Source organism: Myotis davidii, unplaced genomic scaffold (genome assembly GCF_000327345.1).
Source record: "Myotis davidii unplaced genomic scaffold, ASM32734v1 scaffold142, whole genome shotgun sequence".
Taxonomy (NCBI): Eukaryota; Metazoa; Chordata; class Mammalia; order Chiroptera; family Vespertilionidae; genus Myotis; species Myotis davidii.
Window position 1 is genome coordinate 1,564,762 of NW_006294400.1, and position 2,207 is coordinate 1,566,968.

General features: G+C 58.4%; 1 protein-coding gene across 1 annotated transcript in view; it reads left to right on the plus strand.

Annotated features, from left to right (window-relative positions):
- SH2D3C (SH2 domain containing 3C) overlaps positions 1 to 2,207 on the plus strand; it is a 40,729-nt gene that overhangs the window by 30,566 nt on the left and 7,956 nt on the right. Inside the window, exons 4-6 of the mRNA XM_006768635.2 lie at positions 354 to 482; positions 1,436 to 1,559; positions 1,612 to 1,930. Of these exons, the coding sequence (XP_006768698.1) occupies positions 354 to 482; positions 1,436 to 1,559; positions 1,612 to 1,930 (572 nt within the window). The remainder of the gene's footprint in view (positions 1 to 353; positions 483 to 1,435; positions 1,560 to 1,611; positions 1,931 to 2,207) is intronic.

Sequence of the window (2,207 nt, forward strand, 5' to 3'; positions counted from 1 at the left end):
AGAGAGATAGAGAGTTAGAAACATTGATGAGAGAGAAACATCGATCAGCTGCCTCCTGCACATCTCCTACCGGGGATGTGCCCACAACCCAAGTACATGCCCTTGACCAGAATCGAACCTGGGACCTTTCAGTCCGCAAGCCGACGCTCTATCCACTGAGCCACACCGGTTTCGGCTAACTGTGATTTCTTTACTTCTGCCTGGACAGGGACTCCTGGGTGAGGACCTTGCTGGCACCTGTGCCTAAGTGCTCCCGGGGTCCCAGGATGAAAGGGTTCACCTGGTGTAGGATGGGGAGGGGGAGAAGACACAGGGCTTTGGATTGGTTGCCAATTCTTGCTGTCTCCGCCCAGTTTTCCAAGGAGAAGTACATCCTGGACTCATCGCCTGAGAAACTACACAAGGAGTTGGAGGAAGAACTCAAACTCAGCAGTACAGATCTCCGCAGCCATGCCTGGTACCATGGCCGCATCCCCCGAGAGGTGAGTGGGCTCGGAGCTGGGACCTCATCGCTAGACCCTTCCCCCACTGCTCAGCCAGCCCCAGCCCAGAGAGGCTCTGACTTAGCGCGTGGTGGGTTCAATCACAGGGGACTACTGGGATGGGGTCTAACTATGTCATTCACTGACTGTGCAACCTTGAACACGTCACTTGACCTCTCTGAGCCTGAGTTTCTTCATCTATAAAATGGAGGATAATAAGAGTACCTACCTCACAGGGCTGTTGTGAGAATTAGATTAAATAATTCAGATAAAGTGCTTAGCATGATGTCCGACATACAGCGAGCTCAATGAACATTGTCCTTTGTTGTTGTTTTTTAATGTTATAGGGTTTGTACATCAGCCTCCTGTGTGTTTGGTTAGTGAGTATCAGTCCTTAGGCTACTCAGTTTGGGCAAAGTTGAGCTTCTAGGCCAGCAGTCGCCAACCGGAAGTCCACCGACCATGGGTAGTCCGTGGGTTCCAAAAGGCTGGTGACCGCTGTTCTGAGCTGAGGCTCAGACTGGGGCAGATGGTCCCCTGTTTCCTCTCTCAATGGCACTGTAAATCTTTATCAAGAATCAACTCTGCCAGGCCCTGTGCTGGGCTCCAAGGAGGCAGAGGAAGCAGTGGGGCTGGTGGTCCAGGGCAGGCGCTGACAGGAGGCAGTCAGAGGCCAGAGGGAGAAGTGCAAGAATGAAGTGCCTAGCGGGGAATGTGGGGGGGCCTCAAGGAGGGGCCATTGTGAGATGGATAGGAGTTCACCAGGTGGGCAGTGTGGGCAGGATGGTCCAGGCAGAGAAAGCAGTGGGGGGGGGGGGTACCCAGATATGCCAGGGCCTGGACTGTGTGGAGGAGCGAGGATTGGGAGTTCAGTCTGCCCAACGTGAGCCCTGAGGAGGTGTAGGTGTGAGACCTGAGTTCCCCAGACCCCCTGTTCCCGTGACTTCATCCAGGGTCTTATGGCCTGCCTCTGGGCCTCTGGGCCCCTGGGCCTCTGTGGCCCCCCTCTGCATCCACGTCATTGTGTCCCCTCCCAAGAGTCAAATATCTCTGTCCACTATGTCCCCAAGACCCCAGGTCTGACCCTCTTCCCTTGCTCTGCCCTGCCTGCCCCTGCCCCCCTGCCCAGCGGGCGAGAGCTACACCCACATCCAGTACCTGTTCGAGCAGGAGAGCTTCGACCACGTGCCCGCCCTGGTGCGGTACCACGTGGGCAGCCGCAAGGCTGTGTCGGAGCAGAGCGGCGCCATCATCTACTGCCCCGTCAACCGCACCTTCCCGCTGCGCTACCTGGAGGCCTGCTATGGGCTGGGCCAGGGCGGGGGCAAGGCTGCCGGGCCTGCCAGCCCCGCGGGCCCCAAGGGCAGCCACATGAAGCGGCGCAGCGTCACCATGACCGATGGGCTCACCGCCGACAAGGTCACCCGCAGCGATGGCTGCCCCACCAGGTAAGCAAGGACCCTAATTCTGCCTCAGTCTCTCCGTTTGTCAAGTGGGCGTGTCAGTCATGAGCGTGCTGGTGAGAAAGGGGAGGCCGGGCACACTGACCTGGGGAATGACTGCCCTGGAGCCTTAGCGCCATGTTGTGCGGTACAGGGCTTACTCAGCCCCAGGAGGGGCGGGGGGCGGCCTGGCTCTTGCCTCTCCCTCCCCATCTACCCCCTCCCCAACTACCCCCTTCCCTACCTACCTCTCTCCCCTCCCCACCTACCCCCTTCCCCACTT